Below are 27,633 nucleotides of genomic sequence, written 5' to 3'. Positions count from 1 at the left end.
TAGAACTTCATGTCTGAGAAAGACGTACGACTCATCGATGCTTAGGATCTTCGCTGTCTTCGTTATACAGTGTTGCGCGCGCTGGTATAATTGGAGAACAACTACGGGAGTCCTGTGTGACAAGAGGATACCACCGAATCTCAAGGGTCTTATTTATATGAGTATTATTCGTCCTGCCTTGACATATGGTTTGGAAACAGTGCCAATGACAAAAGACTCTGAGAAAAAACTGGAGATGATATAAATGAAAATGCTGCGGTGGGCATGCCACGCATCAAGGAAGGATAGAATTAGAAATGAAACTATACGGGACTGGGTAAAGGTGACTAGCGTTAAAGACGAGATCCAAGAGTCAAGACTAAGATGGTTTGCCACGTCACGAGAAGAGGAAATGAATATGTAGGAAAAAGCCTCTTCAGTATGGCTCCTCCTGGGAACAGAGGAAGAGGTAGGTCCCATAGCCACAGGAGACGGAAAGACTCTGTCTCAAAGAACTGAAGATGGTCTTAATATTCAACAGAAATGTATCGAGGAGACGGATCCTCATCAGAGACACCAAGTGTCAGAGGGACTAATCTTGCCGGAAAACAAGAAGAACGAGAGGAAGGTACTCTCAGGACTGGAATGAAATAGTAGCAATAACAAACTATATTTATTTTATTATATTTTCAATTATACTAACAATATGTGCATCATTTTATCTGTCTTAATAATATAAAAATTACAGCATTAAAGTACTATATTGTCGTATACATCTTAGAGAAGATCCAAGGAATTTGCTACTGTGAGGAAGCAGATGGTGAAGAGATTCAACTCCAGTTGAAGGAAATGATTACAGCTGACCGCAGCAGCCGCCAACACTGTAACAGAGAACACACTTAGTACACATACATGCATACGTATATACATATATACGTACATTCATACACACATACTGCACCATATGCCTAGATCTGGGAGTGAGAAAGAGTCAGCGAAATTCGCTTCCCCAGGCATTCTTCATCTCGCATTGCGAGAGAGAGAGAGAGAGAGAGAGAGAGAGAGAGTTAACGAGTTTCGTTTCTCTATGTATTCTCCGCCTCGTATTTCCAGTGACCGCTATGTGTTGCTTCAAATAATTGCACAAGTGGGAGTGGATGAAGAACTGCTAGTTGTAATACTATCAACCCTGACAAATACAAAGTCCAAAGTAAATTTCCAAGGATGCTTCTCTGCACCCTTTGAGATTAAAAGGAGTAGTTAGACAGGGAAATGGACTCTCGCCACCCTTGTTCAACTTCGTGCTGAACGTAATACAGGAATAACGTTAGACACTGCAGGACAGAAACTTGTTGAAATTGGAACGAAGAAGACAGGAGTGAAAACCGACTGCTTAGCGTTTGCGGATGATATAACAGTATGACAGAGAATTTTGAAACTGCGACACAAAAATTAATGAGCTGAAAGAAGTAGCAGAATAAATAGACTTGCGGATATCATGTGAAAAGGCGGAAGTAATGTCAAACATCGAGCTTTCCTAACCAACCAGGACATTTATAAAAAAAGGTGCTTTTCTATCAATGCCAAAATTCATCACCACAACACTGTCGTCAAGCTGGTATCTCTCTATGCAAAAAAGGCCCTATTGTCTCTCAGAAATGTGCTCTCGCAAAGTCAGAACAAACAGGGAGAAAGATTCTCCACAACATACTTGACTCAAAGTACGAAAACTGGATATACATAGGAAAATCCAGACAAAAAAACTACTCTAAGATAGAGAAGATCACGGACAAAATTCGCAAACACAGAGCCCGCTTCTGTGGTCACCTACGAGGTATGCATGACTTTCGATGGACAAAACACATCTCAACCATTTTGACTCAAACCCAAAAGTAACAATTCCCTGGCAAGTTAACGATAGGAAAGACCTAGAAGAAATGGGCCTACGTCTAGAAGACGCGCCCAATCGCAACCTTTTCAAAACAAGCATCGTGACTTTTGGGACTTTCCCATATGAGAAATGGACAACTGGTAAGTGCAGGACACAGCAAGCCAAACGAAACCTATTGGATCAAACGAACATTGAATATATGCCAAAATGTTTTGTAACACTTACCGTGGTCCCCAGTTGGTCGATTACCGAATAATAAATTAAATAAATACTATTATTGGTTTTACGTCCCATTGACTACCCTTACGATTTTCGGTGACATTGAGGTGCCGGAAATTTTTCCCGCATGAGTTCTTTAAACGTGCTGATAAATCTACAACTACTAGGCTGGCATATTTCAGCATCTTCAAATACCACCGGTCTGCGTCGGGATCGAACCCACCAACATGAGCTTTGAAGGCCTGCTCTCTACCTTCTGAGGTATTCAGCCCATCTCTGTACAAAAACCCACAAAACGTCTATCCTCCTCAGTTCTAACGCCTTGTTAAAAGAACATCGCCTTTAAAAATATAGTACTTGAAAACCCTCAGACCGGGCGAGTTGGCCGTGCGCGTAGAGGCGCGCGGCTGTGAGCTTGCATCCGGGAGATAGTAGGTTCGAATCCCACTATCGGCAGCCCTGAAGATGGCTTTCCGTGGTTTCCCATTTTCACACCAGGCAAATGCTGGGGATGTACCTTAATTAAGGACACGGCCGCTTCCTTCCAACTCCTAGGCCTTTCCTATCCCATCGTCGCCATAAGACCTATCTGTGTCGGTGCGACGTAAAGCCCCTAGCAAACAAACCCTCAGTACTTGTTTTGTGTTTCAAATGGTGGAATATTTCTTTAACACGGTGTGGTATGACTCCCTATTCACTGTCTCCCGACAAAACTCAGTGCGCATATACAGACAAGATTGGACCGACATTGTTTATATCGTCCAGTGTCAAGCGCTCAGGTAATTTTTTTTTACAATTTTCTTTACGCCGCGCCGACACAGATAGGTCTTATGGCGAAGATGGGATAGGGAAGGTTTAGGAGTAGGAAGGAGACTGCCGTGGCCTTAATTAAGGTGCAGCCCCAGAATTTGCCTGGTGTGAAAATGTGAGACCACAGAAAACCATCTTTAGGGCTGCCAAGAGTGGGGTACGAACACAGAAAGGTCTCTCTCGAGGTTGCCCATGGCAAAACATGCATCAGAATGTTATCGAGGATTACGTGAAGCCTGTGGCGAGAGCGAATTACCATCTAGGACGGTTGCACGATTGATCAAGGCGTTTCGTGCGGGTCGGAATGATACTGCGAATTTGCACCCCACAGGTTGGCCGTCCATTCCTCAAATCAGATTGACATCGTGAGTGGTATTGTTTCCGTAGACCATCGGTGAATTGCCCGAGAATTATCCGTAAAAGTTAGCCTCAGTCATTAAACGCTGTGGAACATACTGACGAAATGCCTTAACATGAAGAAAATTGCGTCCCGTTGGGTTCCACATCAACTCACCGACGAACAGAAATGGTACCGGTATGCACTGGCTGGCGTGTACTCGTAGAGATACCGCAACAAAGGAGACGCATTTTTGCAGCGTATTGTCACCAGTGATGAGACGGGAACACGAGGCTACGAGCTTGAATTAAAGCGTCAATCGATTGACTGGCGTCACCCAGGTTCGCCACGTAGACAGAAATGTCGACAGGAAGCCAGTCGGGTGAAGCTTATGCTGCTTGTGGCATACGACTACGAGGGTGTTATTCTTACGCATGCTGTGCCTGTTGGACAAACCGTCGACAGTGACTACTATTGTCGATTCCTGGAGCGACATCTGCATCCGGCCATGCGGCGCAAACGTCCACGTTTGTTGGGAGACGATCGCCCTAGCATGTTGCATGACAATGCAATGTCGCAAACAGTGTCAAGTTCTTATTGCAAAAGTGGCATTGGGAGGTCTTGGACCACCCTCCGTACTCACCGGACATGAGTCCTTGCGACTATACCTGTTTCTGAAGTTTAGGGAACCCTTCCGAGGCCACCGATTTCTGACGTGGCATCTGTACTCCGGGGAGTAGGACGTTCCGTCGCTGTGATCAAAAGAGAACGCATTGCCAACGCTCCCCAACGATTTCCAGACATTTGGCAAAAGGTAATAGACTTTGCGGAAACTATATTGAAGAAATGTAATTTAAATGCACTTGTTAGTTCATTAAATATTACGTTCTGTCAATATTGCCACTACTTTATTTACAACCCTTGTATATTTACTACGAATATTTAATTGAAATTGCAGAATATATCGAAAACATCTCTGTGAAAGGCCGGCCTGCTCGAGGTCGAAGGATAGCAATTCCACTAAGGTTTCCGCCAACGATTTGGAGCATGTATGAGCTAACTGTATAAGGGAATCAGGGAACAAATAATGCAGTAGAAGCATTTCGCAGCAAATTTCAGAATGTAGTCGCTACTCGTCATGTTATATTTCGGAGATTTCTGTAACATATAAGAGAAAAACAGCACGCGACGTAAACCCTACTTTTTTCAAATTCAAAGACCACATAAACATTAGGCCCCCTCAAAATAAGTAATGCCAACGAAATAAATAAAGAATACAAACAAATGTCAGGAGTTATAGTACACAGAAAAATAGCAACGAAATCATAGCATATCTTCATGCAATATCATAACATTTGAAATTAATAGGATGTCAGAAAATGATTTTCAAGAAGTTTAATAAATTGGAAGTTTATGTATATTGGACTTTAATGAAATATATTTTTGGAACAATTAATTAGTTGGTCATTTTTGTGGATATTTGTGTATTGTGGGGCAATGCACTTTGTGGGCATTTATGTTGTGGGCGTTTTGAACTGGACTGTATTAGCTCCAACTTACCTACATACAAACAGACAGGCAGTACATACAAAACATATAAGGCAACATTTCCAGTACCTCTATTATTATTTTTATTATTGTCATTATAATTATCATCAATAATGTTAGTATACTTAATGACAGTTATTTTTGCTATTTTTTTGCTAGGGGCTTTACGTCGCACCGACACAGATAGGTCTTATGGCGACGATGGGATAGGAAAGGGCTAGAAGTTGGAAGGAAGCGGCTGTGGCCTTAATTAAGGTACAGCCCCAGCATTTGGCTGGTGTGAAAATGGGAAACCATGGAAAACCATCTTCAGGGCTGCCGACAGTGGGTTTCGAACCCACTATCTCCCGGATGCGAGCTCACAGCTGCGCGCTCGTAAACCCATGGCCAACTCGCCCGGTATATACTGTTTTAACATGAACTTTAGTAAATTTAATACAGTAAATAAGTGTTGATTGATGGAGATGGCATATTAAATGTCGCATCAAACATGTCAAGAGGAAGATAGTTCTAGTGATTCCGTATACCGGTACGCATTTTAAAAATTTCAAATCCCTTTAATATGTTTTGTCTAATTCAGGAAATAAGTGAATTTGATTTATAATTTTGGTTTAACGACTTTGATTAATTGCAATCTATGAAAATTTTAATGTTATCGGTACAGTACTTTGTGAGACAAAAGGGAATATTACACCAAAAACATCAAATGATAGAAACTGAGAACAAAGTAATTAGACTATATATGAAAGGACATGACTAAACCCTATAGTAGGCTACTAGCAAAGCGTCGATATCTAGGCAGCTGCACTTGTTTTAACAATGCTACCAACTTAAGGAATGGAGTTTATTCCATACGTTACTGTATGTCCCAACCTTCACTCTCACATGGTTTTGGAAATATAGAAGATTCAGTGCAAACAACTCCTAAACAGGAAAATTTTAACATAGTAAACTTAAAAGAGAACTCATGATTGTAGAATGAGATGTTTAACAAGTAATACACAAATCTCATCTGGAAATGCTTGAATTTTCATTTTGACATACCAATCTAAAAATAATTGTTTTTATATTTTTAGCGTTCCTATTCCCCTTAATCTCTCATATTCTGTTAGGGCTTTCGTTTCCGTTTCATAGCAGTATTCGAAGCAATTGATGTGATTAATGTAATCTGTTTCCTGTACCTAACGTGATCTTTTACGCTTTTTTAAAACTGATCATCCGGCCAATTATATTGAACATTTACTATGAACTGACCGACTGATGGTCCCCATTTGCTACATATATTGATACCGCAGGGAATGAAATTGCGTGTATGCTAGGAACATACAATTCCGGCATTTGCATAGAGTTAAAGTGAGAAACTAAGGAAAAATCACTTTGAAGCCAGCCGAGATTGGGATTTAAAACCAGTTCTCTTGCCAGTTGTCCTTCTAAGGCTGAGTGCAACTCTTCCAAACCCACTTAACAGTGCTGATAATCAAATTTGGACACCCTCGCTAACCCTTAGATTATGATGGCGATGCAAAGTTAAATCACCGAGCTTGATAGCTACAGTCGCTTAAGTGCGGCCAGTATCCAGTAATCGGGAGATAGTAGGTTCGAGCTCCGCTGTCGGCAGCCCTGAAGATGGTTTTCCTTAGTTTCCCATTTTCACACCAGGCAAATGCCGGGGCTGTACCTTAATTAAGGCCACGGCCGCTTCCTTCCACTTTCTAGGCCTTTCCTATCCCATCGTCGCCATAAGACCTATCTGTGTCGGTGCGACATAAAGCAAATAGCAAAAAGTTAAATCTCCTAGAATTATTATGATTAATATTTCTTATCAAAACAGTAGCATTTTCTACATTTATATCTGTACACAGTTAGAATCCTTGCTACATATAGATCCAATTCTATAATTTCCTTCGCCTAATTGCCCCATTCTCCCTGGACATCTTTCTCGAACCATCTGCAGTTCGTTCGGAATTATAATAATGAAGTGGGAAGATAGAGCTTATACAGTATAAGTAGCCTGCTCAGATAGTTCGTCGAACAATAGATTGTATTTTCTGGTTTATTTCACAATCGACACATTTCACTTTATTTTGTTTTACTGTGCCACCGCTTCCTTTATAGTCATCAAGACTTAACGGGTGTTTAGTGGATCTCAGTAATTAGGTCAGAGGAAGCAGTAGATCTCTGTATTAATGGATGTACGGCTGTTACTTCAAGCTGAGTAGAATTTTAACATTTTAGTTAGATAAGAACGTTTGTTTTCTAAAGTTATAGCCTACTGTTTGAAAGACCGGTGAGATTGCCTGATCGACAACGAGTTCAAGAAGAAATAAACATCTCGAATTAGCATTTGAAATGTTATTTTTTTATTTTGCTACTTGTTTTACGTCGCACCGACACAGATAGGTCTTATGGCGACGATGGGACAGGGAAGGGCTAGGAGTGGGAAGGAAGCGGCCGTGGCCTTAATTAAGGTACAGCCCCAGCATTTGCCTGGTGTGAAAATGGGAAACCACGGAAAACCATTTTCAGGGCTGCCGATAGTGGGGTTCGAACCTACTATCTCCCGAATACTGGATACTGGCCGCAATTAAGCGACTGCAGCTATCGAGCTCGGTGAAATGTTATCAAAAAGCTTCACCAATATTAAAACACTGCGCGAGTTCCAACAATAAGGGAAACAATAGTGGGAGAGTTATCGCTCCTGAGATATAAACGTGATTTCATACATGAAACAAGAAGTCGCGGATACAATAAATCAGACCATATCGCATCATTCTTACACTCTGCGAACCTAGAAGATGAGATTTGCATTAGGTCAAAGATTTCTATACACAGCTGGACGGTGTTGCTTTCAGCACCATAGTGTAACATTATTTTCCGTCCCGTTATGACTAGAGTGGTAGTAGTTACTTTATTTGGCAACCAGGAACAATCCATGTTTCAGGAACATGCACTTTCTATGAGAGCGTATTATACAGTATCTGATAGCCTGAGTAGCATGTATACCAAATACACTCATTGCATCCAGAACCAGTCAGTTTCCACAGATAAGGTAAATAACTGTCTATATATGGATCTAAGGGGGTCACTTATTCAAGCGATGACTGTATATAGTGGTGCTCATTTCAGAGCGATGGCACTGCAATGGTACGTTGATGCGGTCGAGGATTGTGTCACAAAGGTATCGGATACGCTGCAACAGATAATCGTCTAATAATTGCTCCAGTTGCCACTCCAGATCCCTAGTAGCCGACGATGATTGCAGCTGTCTAGTTGTACACGTGCTCAGAGGGTAACAAGTACGGAAGCTGAGCTAACCAATGAAACGGGCCTATGGCACAGAAGTCGAGAAGGTGTTGTAACGTAAAAAAATCGGCCCTCTGCAGTCATCCATGAAAGAAGGCACATGAGGACACAGAATGTCCTAATCACACATAATGTTCCCCAAAGCACGACCAAACACTGCGTTATGACGTCGTAAGAAGTGTCGATCTACAATGGAGTCTGGATATGTAGGCTGCTGACAGCCCTTATACGGTGATCTTCTACGTCCAAATAAAACCTGTATTCGTCACTAAATACGATGCATCACATATTCACGTCACCTGTTCACGAGAACAATAGTGATGTATTTACGTTAGATGGGGTAAGTGGCGCCGAGAAAGCATCTTGTTATTCAATTCACCTCACAATGATGCAGCCCCCTACGGGGATATCCAGTGATACCACAATATACTTCTGGATAGTGGATGGAGACGCGGTTGAATGTATTCACCCCAGTCAGACAATAAGACGAACATCTTGCCTCTGTAGCATCTGTATCTCTCAGAACCTTCCCAACAAGTGAGTTTCTGCATGTTACTGTTCCAGCACCTTTATACAGAACAGTCGGAGTGATCCAGACGGTGAATAATATCGTTTATGTGCCAATATCATGTGATATGGTGTGTAAATGGATTTTTCATCCTCCTTTCAAACAGCCGACTCTCTGCCAAATTTGAACCCAGGACCCGAAGGGCGACACTCAGCCACCTATCCAAAAAGTGAGCTATAAACGTTGTATTATAATAAAAATTGTAAATTGAAATGCATTACATGAATGACGCGTATGTTACGTCTCGAATATCGTAATTGACGAGAAAATTACATCATCCTGTCCTCAGCTGCATGACGTGGAATGCCAATATTGGTTACGAATACAAACACTTACTTCACCATTATTAATTTTTGAACATATTCTATACATAGAAGTGAAAATGGGTTCCAAAAATCCATGCATTCTATGCACACATAGTTTAAAGTTCCTTTCACAGCGCATTACCGCGCCTTCAAGACACCTTGGACTTCAACCAGCTACGCAACACGATGAACTCATAACCTCTTGAGTCCTAGTTACTGGGAAGAACACAAAATATCGATCATTCATATCAGACTATCTGTAAGGAGGTATATCGAGTATCCAAAGTAAACTGATATTAGATTTTAACTAATTATTAAAAATTCACTTCGGACGATGTTCTTTATATTTTCATAAGATCACAAGATCACTAGGCCGTGGAAATCTTTTATTTCCCAGCATAGGGCAGCCTAAGTAATGCTACTCTATCAAAAACGGTCTCCGGTTGAACAATCAAGTACGTAACACACGAATCATAGGACTGGGAAGCAGAAAGTGTGTGCCCAACCCTAAGCCACGCGACTTCTTCCTGCTATTCAGAATTGATTTTTTCCGCACTCAGGTGAACTGTAAACCCAGCGGAAGGACAAACTCCGCATCCTGATATGAGTAGTTGAAAAATGATACCGTCTTGAAACATATATGCAGCCTCCGTACCTTATGAACAGGCCAATGTCATACTAATTTCATTTTTATTATTGTTGAAGTAAATAAAGATGATGATTCATATTATTAGACACACGATATCCTTGATCGTCAGTCAAGTTTGTGACGGTAGAATTTGTACCGTTTTTATAACTTAGTACTTGTACGTGTAAGTCCGACTCCTTGACTGTATGGACACCGTTGAAGCCTTCGGTTCAGAGAGTCCCGGGCTCCATTCCAGGGTGGGTCAGGGATATTAATCGCGTCCGATTAATTTTTATGGCTCGGACACTAGGTGTTTGTGATTGTCCCAACACTCTCCATTTCATATTCAGACAATACGCCACACTACCAACCACCACATAAAGACGCAATAGCCATTACATCCCTCCACATAGTGTTGGCGTCAAGAAGGGCATATGGCCGTAAAACAGGGCCAAATCTACATGTGCAGCACAGTTCGCACCCGCGAACTCCCAGAGGAGGGAAAAGTGGTCGAAGAAAAAGAACTTGTGAGTATAAATGTAATTATTTGGGCTTAGGTAAAAAATATATATAAAATAACATGTCCTGACTGACTGACTGACTGATTCATCATCGCCGAACCAAAACTACTGAACATAAAGAAATGAAATTTTTAGGATACATTGATATTACATTGTAGGTGCTCACTAAGGAAGGGTTTTTGGATATAGCATCGCTAAGGGGGTGAAAAGGGTGGTGAATTTTTAAAATGAGTGTATCTATATCTCAAAAGCTTAACAGTTTAAAGACGTGAAAATTGGTATTTGGAACCTTCTTTAAAAATAAGGAAACAATTTTTTTTGTTTTCGGAAAAACTCATAAGGGGCATGCAAAAAGGTGAAAAGTGGTTGAGTACCTTTTATGAGGATACTCATATCTCAAAAACTGAAGATGTTACAGTCTTGAAAATTGATATTTGAGATCTTCTTTAGAAATAAAGAAACAAGTATTTTTATGCTTTTGGAAAATCTTCTTAAGAGTGAGAAAACACGGGTCACAAACGGGGTGAATTTTTAAAATGAGTACATCTACGATATATCTCAAAAACGTAACATGTTACAGACGTGAAAATTGGTATTTGGAATCTCCTGTAAAAGTAAAGGAACACGCATAATTTGTTTTCTGAAAATCCATGTAAGGGAAAGTGTTAAAGGGGGGTGAATTTTTAAAATTAGCAATCTGTAGTATATCTCAAAAACTTAACATATTACAAAAGTGAAAATTGGTATTTTTAATCTCTTTTAAAAATGAAGCAAAACGTATTTTTTTGTTTTTTGAAAAGAACACATGAGGAGGGGGGGAGGTAAGATGACTGGAAAAGGGTTGAATAATTTTTATTAGGATGCTGGTATCTCCAAAACTGAAGATATTACAGACTTGAAAATTTGTATTTGGATTCTCTTTTATGAATAATGAAGCACGTATTCTTGTTTTCGGAAAATCTCATAAAGAGGGGTGAAATATGGGGAAAAAGGTGTTGAACACCTTTTATGAGGAGACTTATATCTCAAAAACTGAACATGTTACAGACATGAAAATTGGTATAAGGAATCTCCTTTGAAAATAAAGAAACACGTATTTTTGTGTTTTTGGATAATCCGAAGAATAGGGGGTGAACAGGAGTGACAAACGGGTTGAATTTTTAAAAAGAATATATCTCAAAATTATCTCAGACAGGTAAAACATTACAGATTTGAAAACTGGTATTTGGAATTTCCTATAAAAGTGAAGAAACATTATTTTTTTCGGAAAATCCACTTAAGGGGAACTGAAAAAGGGGGTGAATGTTTATAATTAGCATATCTACAGTATAGCTCAAAAACTTAACATGTTACAGATGTTAAAATTGGTATTTGGAATCTCCTTTAAAAATAAGGAAATACGTATTCTTTTGTTTTCGGAAAAAACTTTAACGGGGGGGGGGGCGTGAAAAAATTGGGATCTCTTTTAGAAATAAAGAAACACGCATTTGGGGGAATCATCTTTATGGGGGGGGGGGATGAAAACATAGATGAATTCCTTTTACGAGGATACGTATATCTCAAAAACTGAAGATGTTACAGTCGTGGTAATTCGTATTTGGAAGCTCCTTTAAAGAAACGGGTACTGTTTATTTTTTGAAAATTCACTTAAGTGGGGAGTGTGAAAGGAAGTGAAAAAATGAATTCTTTTTCTGGAGAAACTTATATCTCAAAGCTGAAGGTTACAGACGTGGAAATTGGTATTTGGAATCTCCTTGACAATTAAAGAAATATGCATTTTTTTGGGTGGGGTGAAACCAACTTAACAGGCAGGGATGGAGTGAAAAAGGAGTTGAATTCTTTTCATGAGGATACTTATATCTTAAAAACTGAAGATGTTACAGACATGAACATTTGTATTTGGAATCTTCTTTCAAAGTAAGGAAACACTTAATCATTTGTCTTCGGGTGAATTAATTGGAAAATTAGTTCAATCCTTTGTATGAGGATAATAATATCTCAAAAACTACAGATGTTACAGACGTGAAAATTTGTATTTGGAATATCCTTTAAAAATAAACAAACAAGCATTTTTTGAAGGGGAGGATCAACTTAACGGGCTAGGATGAAAAAGGATTTGAATTATTTTTATGAGGATACTTATATCTCAAAAACTGAAGATGTTAGAGGCATGAACATTTGTATTTGGAATATTCTTTCAAAGTAAAGAAACACGTGTTATTTTGTCTTTGGAAATTCCACTTAAGGGGGGTGAATGAACTGAAAAATTAGTTGAATTCTTTGTATGAGGATACTTATATCCCAAAAACTAAAGATTTTAAAGACGTGAAAATTGGTATCTGGAATCTCCTCTAAAAATAAAGAAACACGCACTTTTGGGGAGGGAGAATCAACTTAACGGGTAGGGGGTTGGGGTGAAAATGGAGTTGAATTACGTTTAAGAGGATACTTATATCTCAAAAAATGAAGATGTTACAGACGTGAAAATTAGTATTTGGAATCTTCTTCAAACATAAGGAAACACGCATTTGTTTCTTTTTTCGGAAAATCGACGTAAGGGGCGTGGGGTTAAAAATAAGTAAATAAGGATTTGAAATATATTTATGAGGATACTTTATCCTAAAAACTGAAACGCGTCGTGATGAAGATGAAATGATGATGAAGACGACACATACACCCAGCTCCCGTGCCAGTGGGATTAACCAATTATGGTTAAAATTCCCGACCCTGCCGGGAATCGAAACCGGGTCCCCTGTGACCAAAGGCCATCACGCTAACAATTTAGCCGTGGAGCCGAACTATGAAGTCAAAAATCCAAATTATATCCTAGGCGTTAAATAACAGAAGGTTTGAAACAAATTTAACGGCTCAGAAAATTATATGGGAGTTAAGATCCGAAAACAAATATGTTCATTCCTTCCTCTGAAACGGTTTAACGTACGAAGACAAATTCCAATTCCAAATCCTAGGTATGAAATAGGATTTTTTTAACGTTCCAACCCGAAAGTGTTAAATGAAGTTAGCTCCGTAAACGAAATTATTCATCCCACCAAATCTGTTTGACGTACAACGTTGTAATTTTACTAAAAGGATGTTCCTTTATGTCCTAGGTGTAAAATATCGTATACTCCAAAATATATCTCCCCAAGGGGTTTAGATGGCGGTTGACCCTCCGAAACCCTTTCAGGCACTAACTTATTTTTTATGAAAGGCGGTCTTCTGTACTCTAGATGTTAATCAATATTTAAAAACATTCACCCCTTAAAAAGTATCAATTTTTCCATTACTGTTCGGCGTACAAAATCAAAATTTCACAGGTTGGTTGCTTTTACATCATCCCAGATTTTAAATAAGATAGGGTTTAACATTCAAATCCTTCCGTAAGGGGTTCAAATGAGTGTTAGATCAGAAAATAAATAATCATTCCCCCAAAAACGTTTGATGTACGAACTGAGAGCGTATTTTACAGGCTTAGCTGACAGTGGAAACTCGAAAATGTAAAACTTTGAATAATAATGTTCACTTTAAAGCCGTAGCGAAGCCGTAGTCTATATGCCACTAGACTAGACGTTCTCAACATTTTTCTGAAGTAATTCTGGAATAGTCCGCCTCTGTAGTGTAGTGGTTAGTGTGATTAGCCCGGGTTCGATTCCCGGCTCTGCCGCGAAATTTGAAAAGTGGCACGAGGTCTGGAAGGGAGTCCACTCAGCCTCGGGAGGTCAACTGAGTAGAGGTGGGTTCGATTCCCACCCCAGCCATCCTGGAAGTGGTTTTTCGTGGTTTCCCACTTCTCCTCCAGTCAAATGCCGCGATGGTACCTAACTTAAGGCCACGGCCGCTTCCTTCCCTCTTCCTTGACTATCCCTTCCAATCTTCCGATCCCCTTGCAAGTCCCCTGTTCAGCATAGCAGGTGAGGCATCCTGGGCGAGGTACTGGTCATCCTCCCCAGTTGTATCTCCCGTCCCAGAGTCTGAAGCTCCAGGACACGGCCCTTGAGGCGGTAGAGCTGGGATCCCTCGCTGAGTCCGAGGGAAAAACCGACCCTGGAGGGTAAACAGATTAAGAAAGACAGAATTCTGGAATAAACTATAAGTAAACATACTCTGTATACCATCTGATAATTTCGGGATTGGGACACTGCATTTCGGAATGGTGCCAACTCCATGTCCTATCGTGAAGCGAGACTCTGCATGCTCAGCTACGAAGTAGGATGGCGCCATTGTACCAATGTTATTAATATGTCTCCATATTGTGTTTAGTTTTGAAATAAACGACGGCTGGGAAGGAAATTCTTCTGACTTATACCGCTAAGAGTGTATCCATACGTGTTGACCTGTGCTAGATATTAGTGAGACTCTACAGGGTATTTTCTATGATCAAGATTATAGGATCTGACAAATTTGGTTGGTATTTAAAAGTGTTTAAATAAGAGATCCCCTTGTAAGAAGACTTACTGGCACTTCCAGGACCAATATTCAAGGGAAAAGTGGCCTTCGACTCAGAGGGCCCCGGTTTCGATCTCGAACAGACTTGGGAATTTAGCCTGGGTGTTTGTGTTAGACTTAATAAATACACTCTTTATTTACACACCTCCACAGAAACACGCAATAGTGAACAGAGTACATCCCTCCACAGTAGGCTGGTGCCAGGAAAGGGATCAAGCCATAAAATTGGGCTTAATCCAAGTTTAGTGCCGACGCAAGTAAATAGGAGAGAGCCAAGATTATTATTATTATTATTATTATTATTATTATTATTATTATTATTATTATTATTATTATTATTATTATTATTATTATTATTATTATATTGGTTTCTAGGTCCCGCTAACAACCTTTGCGGATTTCGGAGACGCCGAGGTTCCGGAATTTAGTCCCGCAGGAGATCTTTTACGTGCCAGTAAATCTACCGACACGAGGCTGACATATTTGAGCACCTTCAAATACCACCGGACTGAGCCAGGATCGAACCTGCCAAGTTAGGGTCAGAAGGCCAGCGCCTTAACTATCTGAGCCACTCAGCCCGGCTATTATTATTATTATTATTAGTAGTAGTAGTAGTAGTAGTTGTTGTAATGTTACTTTTTTACGTCCCACTAACTAATTTTATTGTTTTCGGAGACGCCGATGTGCCAGAGTTTGGTCCCAGTTTTCTGTCAGTAAATCTACCAACATGAGGCTGACGTATTTGAGCGCCTTGGAATACCACCAGACTGAGCCGGGGTCGAATGTACCAAGTTGGTTTTCTTCTTCTTCTTCTTCTTCTTCTTCTTCTTCTTCTTCTTCTTCTTATTATTATTATTATTATTATTATTATTATTATTATTATTATTATTATTATTATTATTATTATTATAAGTAGTAGTAGTAGTATTAACGAGCATTTGTACCCGCTTTTCGCACGGGAATTTGCTGTGGATTACATGTTACCTTCAGGAATTTATGAGAAGTAACATGGCTCTATTCACACGTAAATTCGACATCTTTAAATGATATTTGCATACAAAAGCGCGTGGCAGTAACGTTTAATTTAATTTCGTGTGGCTATTACTAGCCGATTGCAGCCCTTGTAAGGCAGACCCTCCGATGAGGGTGGGCGGCATCTGCCATGGGTAGGTAACTGCGTGTTATTGTGGTGGAGGATAGTGTTATGTGTGGTGTGTGAGTTGCAGGGATGTTGGGGACAGCACAAAAACCCAGCCCCCGGGGCATTGGAATTAACCAATTAAGGTTAAAATCCCCGACCCGGCCGGGAATCGAACCCTGACCATTCAGCCAACGAGTCGGACGGCAGTGACGTGAAATATGATGAAGCTGAACAGAGTCGAGAAAGAATGAGGACGATTTACGAATTTATTGTACAGTACATTTTCTGGTCCGAAGTTGTGCGAAATTCTCCATGGTTATCAGGTTTGCTTATTGTATTTCTGACCAATGGCGTGACGCTTGCTATTGATGATACCTCCCTTAATATCTCTCCTATCGAAAAGAATAAAATGGCTCTCTAGTTTAACCCCTTGCCCACCTTGAAGTGAGATGCACGACATGTTCCACGGGACTTAGACTAAAAATCCAAATTTTCGTAATCATCTGCGTCATTATCCGTCGTACGATAAATACGTACATGGCATAAAGGAACGGAAATAACACATTCTTAAACGTTTGTTGTATAGAGTTATTTGATAGACATAATGTTAATGAAAATATTTGAGAATAATATTCATATATATACCAACTCCATGTGATTACCACGACATCGTATGCACCTGATAGCACAATTCTGAGTGAGTAGAATCCAAATACGTAGTTTGATTGAAATAATTCCAGCAGTTTTCCGCTTTTAGGAATATACAAAGAAATAGATAACCAAACAGATCGACAGACAGACACCAAAGGGATATGTTCTACCTCATGTTACCTCGGTGTTCAGATACATTAGGCGGGGGTAGTTTTAAAGCCGAGAGAAATATAATTCAACCTCTGATTTTCTCCTGTTATGGATCCTTCAAATACTGTACGTCTGCGAGGGTGTCCTTCACTGGCTGCAGAGCATGAAGCCCGTAGAAAATTGTAATTTTCTCCTTCAATTGAACAGCAACGAAATTATGTACATAACAAAAATTATTTGAAATGATGGGGCGTTTCACATATAGTGTACAGATTTTACATATTGAAAAAACCAAACCAAACCCCATAGCACTACAGCCCTTGAAGGGCCTTTGCCTACCAAGCGACCGCTGCTCAGCCCGAAGGCCTGCAGATTGCGAGGTGTCGTGTGGTCAGCACGACGAATCCTCTCGGCCGTTATTCTTGGCTTTCTAGACCGGGGCCGCCATCTCACCGTCAGATAGCTCCTCGATTCTAATCACGTAGGCTGAGTTTACCTCGAACCAGCCGGTAAGAATACCTGACCTGGCCGGGAATCGAACCCGGGGCCTCCGGCTAAGAGGCAGGCACCCTACCCCTACACCACGAGGCCGGCAGATTTCACATATAATCAACAGTATACAAGGAGATTGAAAAAACTCCTCTGGTCTACCTACAAACTCCCAGTCTATTCAGTGATTTTTAAATGATATGCATATCGAAACCTGCTCCTGGATGAGTAGACTCTAAATAAGAAGTTTGGTGGAGATATAATCAATTGTGTAAGAGAAAATGGAAAAATCTCTTCTGGTCTCCGTATAAACCCCCAGTCTAGATAGCGATTTTTAAATGATATCCATATCAAAAACCTGCTCCCGAATGAGTAGACTCTAAATATGAAGTTTTGGTGGAGATATAATGAATAGTGAAAGAGAAAATGAGAAAAAACTTTCTGGTCTTCACGTAAAACCCCAGTCTCTTCGGTGATTTTTAAATGAGATGTTTATCGGAACTCGCTCATGGATGAGTTCCACTCTAAACGTGAAGTTTGGTCGAGATCTATTCAATAGTGTAAGAAAAGATTGAAAATAATTCTGGCCTTCCCATGAACCCCCAGTTTATGCAGTGACTTTTAAATGATATGCATATCGAAACCTGCTCTTGGATAAGTAGACTTTAAATATTAAGTTTGGTCGAGATCTATTCAGCTGTTTACCTGTGATGGTGGAACAAACAAACAAACAAACAAACAAACAAACAAATAAACAAACAGACACAACAGAGACGAAAGCTAAAAACCACTGATACGATCTTGAATTGATCTAAAAGAGATAAATATATTTAAAAAATGATGAAATAAATGACACTAGAAACAACTGACCCCCTAGAATTTTATTTATAAGAAGTTGTTATTGTTTTCACGTCCAGCTGATTACTTTTGACAGTTTTCGGAGACGCCGAGGTGCCGGAATGTTGTCCTGCAGGAGTTCTTTTACGTGCCAGTAAATCTACCGATACGAGTCTGGCGTATTTGAGCACCTTTAAATAACAACGGACTGAGCCAGGATCGAACCTGCCAACTTTGGGTCAGAAGCGCCTTAACCGTTTGAGCTACTCAACCCGGCATTATTCTTCCTTTCTTTCTTTCTCAATCTGTTTACCCTCCAGGGTTGGATTTTCCATCGGACTCAGCGAGGAATTCCTCCTCTACCGCCTCAAGGGCAGTGTCCTCCTGGAGCGTCAGACGTTTGGGTCGGGGGATACAACTGAGGAGGAGGACCAGAACCTTGCTCAAGCAGCCTCACCTGCTGTGCTGAACAGGGGCCTTGTGAGGGGGTGGGGAGATTGGAAGGGGTAGACAAGGAAGCGGCCGTGGCCTTAAGTTAGGTACCATCCCGGCATTTTACCATCCCGGCATTTGCCTGGAAGAGAAGTGGGAAACCACGGAAAACCACTTCGAGGATGACTGAGGTGGGAATCGAACCCCCTCTGCTCAGTTGACCTCCCGAAGCTTAGTGCGCCCCGTTCAAGCCCTCGTGCCACTTTTCGAATTTCGTGGCAGAGCCGGGAATCGAACCCGGGCCTCCGGGGGTGGCAGATAATCACGCCAACCACTACACCACAGAGACGGACCTTTATTATTATTATTATTATTATTATTATTATTATTATTATTATTATTATTATTATTATTATTATTATTATTATTATTATTATTATTATTATTATTATTATTATTATTATTATTATTATTTCCTACGGTCGTAATGGAGATTGATCCTATTCAGACTGAGCTATGTAACCCACCTCGACATGCTTCATAAGATTGCTGTTTTGTGACACAATGTAACTCTGTGAGAATTGCGAGAAAGCTACTTATTGTTATCTAATAAAGCAACAAGACTTGAAGTTACGCAGTATTAGCACTCTAGCGCCAGAGCTCATTTACTTTATTTTCTTTCCCGTGCACGGCCTTCTTAATTCTTAAGAACATTAATATTCTTTCCATAGACGTGTGTTCATGGTGCATATGGAATTGTTGCTCAGTATCACCCAAGACACGTGCAGGACTTCTCGGGTACTTATGTACGAATTGTGCTTTGCGTGTAGATTTAATTTTGCCGGTTCCTGGAATACTACTTTTGTTGTTCTTTCTGCGTATAGGACCTTAAGACATTTTCGTCAACGGCCGTGTTTGGTAGTCTACTTGCAAGGAACATATCCAATTTCCAGATCCGTGAAGCACAATATTGTTGGCATCGTTGAAAGTGCCACACGTCGTACATGTGTAATACGAGTATTCAGCTGCTAATGGAAAACCTTCTCCAGAGGAAAACGGTAGAAAATTTAGCTTTGGGCGGTAGCTTGGTTTGAATAACAGCAATAATAATAATAGTAATAATAATAATAATAATAATAATAATAATAATAATAATAATAATAATAATAATAATGGTGGTCCAACGTTGCTCGCGTCCGTAGGTTTAACCTGAAAGTACCCTACACGTGACCTCTGGGTGGTGCTAAGGGAGCAACGGCGAACAGACGACCAGACGTAAAGTTTTACCTCCTGGTCTAGATACAGTACAGAATTACGATGAACAGGAATGAATTTTCAAAAGGCCCTTCTAAGGGCCAAACAACCACTAGGAACCTGGGACCTGTCCTTCGTGCATGTCAACTAAACATTGAAGGTATTAGTCGTGCTAAAAGGGAAGCCTTGTCCAAAATGCTACTTTCTCATGAAGTAGACTTGGCAGTCATACAGGAAACACATTGCACTGATGAGCAGCAGCTGCAAGCTAGAGGAAAAATTCCGGGTTACGATCTTCTGGGAGCAACTTATCATCATGCCTACGGTAATGCTACATACGTGCGAAACAATGTACATAATGCCTTTCTTCTATCTACTAGCACCGAGGAGGACATCCACTCGGTTGTCATCAGAATAGGTGACACGGAGGTCTCAAACATATACAAACCTCAGAATTCCAAGTGGCCCAACCATGTTGTAGATATTCGACCACATCCAGCAGTCTACATTGGTGATTTCAACAATCACCACCAGGACTGGAAATACAGAACTAATGACGATAATGGGGAAGCAGTACTGGAATGGATGGATATAAACAACCTGTTTCACGTCTTTGATGCCAAAGACCGGGACACATTCAAATCAGCAGCCTGGAAACGGGGGTATTGTCCTGATCTGTGCTTTGTGTCCAGAGACAAAGGAAACAAACCTCTACCAACTACTCGAAAAGTACTCGACGACTTCCCTCATAGCCAGCACAGGCCTGTACTATACGAAATTGGCATCCACTTCCCTCTGATCACATCTAGCCCCCGACCACTCTGGAATTTCAATAAGGCTGATTGACCTGGCTTCGCAGAAGAACTTGATAAATGCGTAGGTCGGATACCACCTACACATGACGCTTATGAAAGATTCGTAGGAGCTGTCGTGTCAGCAGCAAAGAAACATATCGCTAGAGGGTTTCGCAGGGAATACACCCCTGGATGGAACGAGGAAAGCGAAAACCTCTACACAGCCTAGATGCAGCCAGAAGGCAAAAATGGGAAGATAAAGTTAGCTCTCTATACTTCACTAAATCGAGTCGACAAGCATGGTCTCTCCTATAGAAGTTTGGAGACGGAAAAGCAACTGGACGGACGATGTCAGAAATCCATCCAAACAAGATCGCCTCTCATATGGTCATGACTTCCAAAAGCAAAAGAAACAATAAACTTACTAAGAACTTTAAGAAAGAACTGGAACTCCTGAAAAGTAGTTCCCCGGTGGCACACTCCAAACAATTTAGCGTGGAAGAAATAAACATAGCTATCAGTGACACTAAATCAGGTAAACCCCCTGGTGAGGACGGTATGCACCCATAGTTCTTCGCTCACTGTGGAGAAAAGGCTCGTGCCTGGCTGGCTAAATTCTACACTGATATCCTTGAAAGAGGCAAGACACCAAAACTATTCAGACAGACAAAGATTATTGCCTTGCTTAAGAAAGGTAAACCAAGTGAAAAACCGGAGAGCTACCGCCCTATTGCCTGGCTCAGCGTTGCATATAAACTAATAGAAAGACTTCTGCTCAACATAATTGGTCCTGAGATACTCAAAAAAATTCCAGTGGAACAGGTGGGCTTTAGACCACAGAGAAGTACGACAGATCAGTTATGTCTCTTACAACCTACACAGAAGCAGGCTTCCAAACAACACTCATGACCTCAGTGGTATTCCTAGACTTGACAGCAGCCTCTGACACAGTCTGGAACGATGGATTACTCTACAAGTTCCTGAAAGTGGTCTCATGTAGGATAACTGCACGACTCCTGAACAAAATATTGAGTCAAAGACAATGGGACAGCTGTAAGCAGCCAAAGATCGCTGAACAACAGTCTGCCACAGGGGTCAGTTCTCGCTCTTTTTCTGTTTAGTTTATATATTGCAGACATTCCGAAGACACTTTCAAGGAAATTCGGATACGCCGATGACTGGGCACTTGCTATCAGGGACAAAACAGTTGAGAAAACAGAAGAGATCCTGACTGAAGACCTTAAGACACTGGCACACTACTTTAAAGTATGGGGACTCCAACCAAACATCAGAAAAACTAAAGTTTGTTGCTTCCACCTAAACAATAAAATGGCTAACAGGGAGTTAAATGTATACATGGACAACCAGAAATTGAGACATAACAGGTAACCTAAATATCTAGGAGTCACACTGGATAGAACACTGTCTTATAAACAACATCTCCTGAACGTCTCTGCCAAAGTAAGAACTCGCAACAATATAATTCATAAGCTGTGTGGATCAACTTGGGGATCTACAGCTGCAACTCTGAGATGTTCAGCTTTAGGGTTGGTGTACTCGACTGTTGAATACTGCGCTGCTGTATGGCTGAATAGTGCCCACACAAACATCATAGATACCCAGCTGAACACTACCATGCGTCTCATCACTGGCACAATCAAATCTACTCCCACCCAGTGGCTACCAGTGTTAAGTCATATCCCTCCTCCAGATCTCAGACGTAAAGATGTTCTCCTAAGAGAAGTCTGTAAAACAGTGAATAACCCAGAACTCCCGATGCGAATATTAATCGTCTGCGTTCGAGAAAACCACCAACTAGAGATACCAAGAACTTGTGGAACAGCAACTACCAAACTTCAGCTGAATGGCAGAAGAGACTCAACGACAAATACTGCCCGACAGTGCCTTCTGTGAAGAAGACGCCGACACCTGATTTAAAACCTCCCTCGAAGACTATGGTCCGCACTGAACAGGATCGGAACAAACCACGGGAACTGTGCAGCCTTCCACTACAAGTGGAACAGAATCCCAACGCCTGAGTGTGACTGTGGCGCTACACAACAGACAGTGAAGCACATAAGCGAAGAATGCAGGACTAGAAAATACAATGGCAGTGCTAGTGACTTCGCTTTTGCGACTCCAGAGGCTATAGACTATATAAACAATTTGGACATACGTATATAGTGTAGATCAATAGATGCTGTATCTCTAGCCATACGCTAAATAAATAAATAAATAAATAATAATAATAACAATAACAATAATAATAAATAATTAATGTTATTGGCTTAACGTCCCACTAAATACTTTTTCAGGTTAAGGGATAATAATAATAATAATAATAATAATAATAATAATAATAATAATAATAATAATAATAAAGGGAAATAGATGAATATTTTACTTGAGTAGTAGCATAACTACCCATGGCAGAAGTAAGGATATAAAATGCAGACTGGCACAAGCAAGAATGGCCTTCCATAAAGAAAATATATTTGCTCACTTCAAACATTGATATACTCCACATGGACAATAACTAGCTCAGAACGAATGAGAATATAAGCTTTTGAAATGTACTGTTACAGAGGAATAGTAAAGCCAGGATGTGTAACAGAAATGACGTCACAAAACGTTTAATCTAGCATCAGTGATCTGGAGAGATGCACTGGCTGTAGATTTGTATAAGGTTTTGAAAGAGAAGGCACTAGTTTATATATTGTTTTTACAATTGGCTTTACTTCGCACCGACACAGATTGGTCTTGTGGCAACGATGGGATAGGAAAGGGCTAGGAGTAGGAAGGAAGCGGCCGTGGCCTTAATTAAGGTACAGCCCCTGCATTTGCCTGGAGTGAAAATGGGAAATCAAGGAAAACCATCTTCAGGGCTCCCGACAGTGGGGTTCGAACCCACTATTTACCACATGCAAGCTCAATGCTGCGCACCTCTAACTGCACGGTCAACTCGCTCGGTGCACTACTTTACGATACGTAGTGTAGTACCACGGCCAACTAGATCTACGCTGCATCAAGTCGGCCGTGGTAGTAGAAACATTCAGATTAATGGCCTCCCTCTTACGGTACACACTGTAGAACTAATATGTAAATCCAGAGCCTCCTGTTCAGGCTGTCTTTTATGGCTGGCGGTCATCTGAAATTAGCAGCCGTTTATGTTTTACCTAGTAACAGTAACCTTGAGAGGTGCACGGGCTCTAGATTTGTATCAAGTATTCGGGAGATAATAGGTTCGAACCCCACTGTCGGCATCCCTGAAAATGGTTTTCCGTGGTTTCCCATTTTCACACCAGGCAAATGCTGGAGCTGTACCTTAATTAAGGCCACGGCCGCTTCCTTCCCACTCCTAGCCCTTTCCTGTCCCGTCGTCGCCATAAGACCTATCTGTGTCGTTGCGACGTAAAGCAGCTAGCAAAAAAATGTATCAAAACGAACCTCTGTACCCATCTCTGAAAAATGCTGCAAATAAACAACACACGGTTGTTGTTTCAGATCATAAATTATGGAAAGACTGAAATACAGTACCTCATAGCTTTCACCAACATATTAGACACCAAGCCGCCACAAATGTTATCATACCAAGTGCCTAAGCACTCCACAGTTTGTAGGTCGGTACCACACTTCAAATTATACAAAAATTTCAAGTCAGCAACGTTCCACCATAGTTTTAAGTCAACCTCCATTCTAACAAATTTACATCTCCTCTTCTTCCGCTATTTTCTCACATGCCTATATAGATCTCAGCTTCCCCTACTCTCATAGTACGTCTACATTGGTTCTGGCCATCGAATCACGAGTGGAAGATCCTCTTGCCATTCGAAGACCACGCCCCGAACCTCCTCCGGGTCCCAAGACAATAACAGCAAGGCCACGTCATCAGACTCGGGGCTGTTCCACATGACTCGCGGAAACTTTCCGAGTTGTATATAGTACTGCTTTCCCATCCGCTTGTACAAAACAAATTGCTCACATCACATATGTAGTCTTTCCAATTAAAAATATTAAGAATAAATGTACAAATGAAATAATAGTAATAATAAATCTTATAATAATAATAGAAATAGTATCTCGTAGTTGTGAATACAGTGCGAGGGTGTGATATATATACTTTCACACACAGTTTTTCGTATGTTAGTTCCCTGCACTTGGTGAGCATTGAGGCCAGCTTAGACGCAACTATAATGAACATTCCTCATAAAACTTGCATGTATCGATAGATTGCCTTCTTCGTTGTTCATTTTGTGCAGCACATCTACACCTACCCTTAACTTATTATTTTCCAGACTGAAGCTTAGTCCACTATGGCTTTACACCGACCAATTAGCTGTTCGTGTGAGCAGGCAAGTACAGTATTCATCTGAGAGCTTACATTGCACAATGGACTTCACGTGCAAGTGTATTTCGTGGCGTGATCCTCGAATTGTGGTGATAAAGAAAGGGAGGACTAACCTGGGAACTCTTCTGTGGTGTTTGTGTGCAGCCAGATTGCCACTGAGCGGCTACTGACATGGTACTGCCCCATCACGGACAGGATGCATTTCAGTCTCATCTCTCCTCGCCGTGAGAAGTTATAACGCTGCGGAGTGAAGCGTAGAGTCGCACCTCCGGGCCAGGACGTTACTAGGTTGGACGTCGCCTGGAAATAAATTAAATGCTTGTTAGATATAAAAGGAGCCGTTTGACTCTCCCTCTGTTATCTCTTTTAAATTCCAAATTTAAAAAATTCACCGAATTAAGGAGTAAATTAACATGAAAATACGAGTAGTATAAGTGGACAGTTCTGGCGCCTCTTCCTCCTCAGGCCATCCTCAGAGGCCTCCTAATCCTGCGGGAAATTTGAATTTTGGCGGGAGATTTGAATTTTGGCGCGAGATTTGAATTTTGGCGCGAGATTGAATTTGTAAACAAAGAAATGTGCTTTTTGACAGCTGTCGTCCGCCATCTTTGAACAACAACGCATCGCTAACCTCATTGCTGCCATCTTCACGGGGCTAAACCTCAGTGCTGCCATCTTTATAGCACTAAGCCTCACGGGCGGGAAATTTGAATCTTAGCGCGATATTTGAACTTGTAAGCAAAGCCACATGCTTTTTTGATAGCCACGTTTTTTTGACAGCTGTCAAGCGGGCATCTTTAAACAACAACGCATCGCTAACCTCAGTGCCGCTATCTTGACGTGGCTAAACCTCACTGCTGCCACCTTATGCATGTGGTAGCGGGCAATTTGAAAAATTCCACGTGCTCTTGTTTGTAAATAAATCCACGTGCTCTCCGACAGCCACGTGCTTTTTTGACAGCCGTCATCCGCCATATTGAATCGCTAACCTCAGTGCCGCCATCTTGACGGGGCTAAACCTTATAGTTGACAAATTAGGCACGTGGTGGTGGTTAATTTGAAAAATTCTACATGCTTTACAAAGCCACGGGCTTTTTCGACAGCTGTCATTCGCCATCTTGCATCACTTACCTTAGTGCTGCTATCTTTACGGTACTAAATTTTACAAGCCGGTAATTTAAAATCCATGTGCTTTTTGACAGCTGTCATCCTCCATATTACATCGCAAACCTCAGTGGTGCCCTCTTTAGCTACTACCTTTGAGATGTGGTAGTGGGTAATTTGAAATCCACGTGCTTTTTTGACATCTGACATCCGCCATCTTTAATCAAGAGAGCATCGTGCTGCTATCTTTACGGATGATGCTTGTTGTTTAAAGGGCCTAACATCGAGGTCATAGGCCCTACCTTTACGGTACTAAACCTTACGAGCGGGCAGTTTGAAAAATTCCATATGTTTTCTTAACAGCTGCCATCCGCCATCATTAATCAAGAGAGCACCGTGCTGCTATCTTTACGGCTATATGTGGTAGCGGGCAATCTGAAAAATTCCGTCAGCTGTCATGCGCCATCTTTAATTAACAGAGCATCGTGCTGCTATCTTTATCGTAGTAGCGGGCAATTTAAAGAGTTCCACGTGCAGCTGCGACGATCTTTAATCAATAAAGCATCGTGCTGCTATATTTAGCTACATACCATTGAAATGTGGCGGTAGCAATTTTAAATTCTGTGTGCGTTTCTGACAAGCTGCCATCTTTAATCAACAGAGCACCGTGCTGCTATTTTTACCTACTACCTGTGAAATATAGTGGCGGGTAATTTGAAAAATTCAGTTAGCTATCAACATTAAACAGAAAAACTTTAGTGCATTCGCGAACCTAACCTCTCATCTACCATCTTGAAGGAGACTATCCTTAGTTTACGACAAGATGCCCTTCCCGACGCTATTTAGCGCTTAGAGACTACTACACAACATGGCGGCGGCTGTTATTGCCTCCTCCTCCTCTACATCCTCCGCCTCATCTACCTCCTCCTCCTCCTCCTCCTCCTCCTCTGTCAAGGCATAGCTTTATTGAGCATGCATCGCCAAGGCATGAGTGCGCAGCGATAACATCATTGTGCATGTTTAGACTTGCGGATTACAAGAGAAGTAATTGAAACATAACAATACATGAATCGAAAACTGTACTCGATGTTGTTAACTTCCACATGTGATTAGAACATTGATTGATGTGTTGAGAACACTAAATAAGTGATCAAGACTAGAATCGAACACTGTACTCGATACAACATGTGTTTACAACATGTTAGGGGGATACGTTTGTTCTAAGAAGATCCGATTACAAAAGAAACATAACAAGACTAGAATCGAACACTGCACTCGATTTCGTTAACTTCAACATGTGATCAGAACATTGATTGATGTATTCAGAACACTAAATAAGTGCTCAAGACTAGAATCGAACACTGTACTCGATACATGTGTTTAGAACAAAGGTATCCCCTGACATGTTGTAAACACATGTTGTATCGAGTACAGTGTTCGATTCTAGTCTTGATCACTTATTTCGTGTTCTCAACACATCAATCAATGTTCTAATCACATGTTGAAGTTAACAACATCGAGTACAGTGTTCGATTCTAGTCTTGTTATGTTTCAATTACTTCGTTTGTAATCCGCAAGTCTGAACATGCACAATGATGTTATCGCTGCGCACTCATGCCTTGGCGATGCATGCTCAATAAAGCTATGCCTTGACAGAGGAGGAGGAGGCTATAACAGCCGCCGCCATCTTGTGTAGTAGCCTCTAAGCGCTAATGAGCGTCGGGAAGGGCATCTTGTCGTAAACTAAGGATAGTCTCCTTCAAGATGGTAGATGAGAGGTTAGGTTCGCGTATGCACTTAAGTTTATACTGTTTAATGATGATAACTAACGGAATTTTTCAAATTACCCCCCACCACATTTCGAAGGTACGTAGCTAA

At 41.0% G+C, this 27,633-nt stretch overlaps 1 protein-coding gene across 1 annotated transcript in view; it reads right to left on the bottom strand.

Annotated features, from left to right (window-relative positions):
• Positions 1-637: 637 nt before the first annotated feature.
• The window catches only part of LOC136863137 (uncharacterized), a 182,722-nt gene continuing 155,726 nt past the window's right edge, over positions 638-27,633 (bottom strand). Inside the window, exons 6-7 of the mRNA XM_067139480.2 lie at positions 24,765-24,951; positions 638-860 (exon numbers count right to left, since the gene is read on the bottom strand). Of these exons, the coding sequence (XP_066995581.2) occupies positions 757-860; positions 24,765-24,951 (291 nt within the window). The 3' untranslated portion in view covers positions 638-756. The remainder of the gene's footprint in view (positions 861-24,764; positions 24,952-27,633) is intronic.

Source organism: Anabrus simplex, chromosome 2, assembly GCF_040414725.1.
Source record: "Anabrus simplex isolate iqAnaSimp1 chromosome 2, ASM4041472v1, whole genome shotgun sequence".
NCBI classification, from domain to species: Eukaryota; Metazoa; Arthropoda; class Insecta; order Orthoptera; family Tettigoniidae; genus Anabrus; species Anabrus simplex.
Note: the sequence above shows the minus strand (reverse complement) of the source record. Positions and strands in the feature narration are given on the sequence as shown.